The 1,597-nt window shown below is 42.6% G+C and overlaps 1 protein-coding gene across 1 annotated transcript; it reads right to left on the bottom strand.

The window, feature by feature from the left end:
• Window positions 1-77: 77 nt before the first annotated feature.
• Window positions 78-1,235, bottom strand: LOC111663988 (matrix metalloproteinase-24-like; the record flags this gene model as incomplete). The annotated part of the gene is made up of 3 exons (XM_023418420.1): window positions 1,117-1,235; window positions 705-1,027; window positions 78-239 (listed from the first exon to the last, which is right to left on the bottom strand). Coding segments are annotated over exons 1-3 (604 nt in total), but the record flags the coding sequence as incomplete, so codon positions are not given.
• Between the last annotated feature and the right edge of the window lie 362 nt (window positions 1,236-1,597).

Consider the following 1,597-nt stretch of genomic DNA (forward strand, 5'->3'; position numbering starts at 1 on the left):
CTAGAATTCAGCAATCTGAAGTTACTAAGTACAAATACTAATAAATAGGTGCATCAGAAAGAGTATGTGCTTCTCACCGTATATGTACTGTATTCCTTTGATGTCATCCTCATGCAGAGTGAAGTTGTGTGTGTGAACCCACTGGTAAAAAGGAGCCATTACGGCACTGGGGTTATCGGAGTGCTCCAGACCCAGCGCATGACCAAGCTCATGGACCGCAACTAGGAAGAGGTCTATACCTGCAAGACAGACAGTGACACAGATATAGTATGTGACCATAATTTGTAAAAGAAAAGATTTAACTCACATCATGTGTTTGTCTGAAATAAAATTGATATTTACTAGATTAAATGGCACAGACATAAAGCTGCATTAAAATAAGCAGCTTAGAAAATCAAGCCAAGTGAACCCTGTTTTTCTCTATACAACTTGGGACATTTCTGAAACACATAATATGAGCTTTTCCACCATTTTGCAAATCCTGATGACACTACACAGATGGTGTTTACTTAGCCCAGGATAAGGAAAACCCTTGAATTAAGGTAATAAATTACGCTAACAAGCGAATAAGCAGTTTAGTATGGCATCAAAGCAAGATAGTTTAGAAATCAATTGGCCATCTGGTCATGTGACACAAGCAACAAGTCCCCAACATTGTTGACAGTTCAGTTCCTGCAAAAAAAAAGAAGAATCAACCCACTAACCCTCTGGATTTTGGTTCTCAAGCGTCCAGGGCTCATCAGCATCAAAGTGTGTATCGCCTCCAATGCCTGGTCCGGGATAGTAGGCGTGTGCCAGCGACCCCCCCTCGCCATCAAACAAGGACATATCGCCGTGGAAACCAGAGGCAAACAACAGCAGGATGTCAGCGAGCTCTGTCTGGCTGCTGTTGATGTTGATGTTGTTTTCAGCAGGCAGCTCCTCAAAGGTGAGCGGGGTGACCTTACTCCACACATCAAAGGCCTTGCGGATTGCTTCATACGTCCAATCCGCTCCCAGCGATGTGGGGATGAGCTGGTTCATTATACTGAAGCCAGAAGAGAAAGCATATTAAGGTTACTGTGTTAAACTTGCTGCTTAATCATTGTCTTATTCTTACTTTTCAGTACTATCGACCTGTAAGTGATGTGGTCTTTGTCCCACTGCTGCCCGGTGAGTGTGTAGCGTTTCTTCCTCGCACCATCGCCCAACTCCTCTGGTTTTCTGTCTGGGAGGCCACAACGAGGTTGGCGCATGGCCCTACACAACCAAACACACACACACACACACACACACACACACACACACACACACACACACAGATAATAAAATATTAGCTATAATGGTCATATTTTTAACAGCCTTAGTTCAGCTTTTATACTGTATGCATTAGCTTGTGAGAAATTTTATAAAAAAGTTAATTTCTAATCTTCTTTTCTGGTTCTCTTTCAAATCTGAAAGTTTTTTTTTTCAGTACTCAACACTGTATTTTAGTGCATGTATATGAAGCTACAACCAGCAGCCGGTTAGCTTAGCTTAGTATAAAGGCTGGAAACAGGAGGGAGGGGGGAACCTCTAGCCTCTGTCCAAAGGTCACATAATCTCCCAACTTGTCCTT

The sequence above is a fragment of the Seriola lalandi genome, unplaced genomic scaffold, assembly GCF_002814215.2.
Source record: "Seriola lalandi dorsalis isolate HSWRI2012SDOR001 ecotype SW California unplaced genomic scaffold, Sedor1 jcf7180002001282, whole genome shotgun sequence".
NCBI lineage: Eukaryota > Metazoa > Chordata > Actinopteri > Carangiformes > Carangidae > Seriola > Seriola lalandi.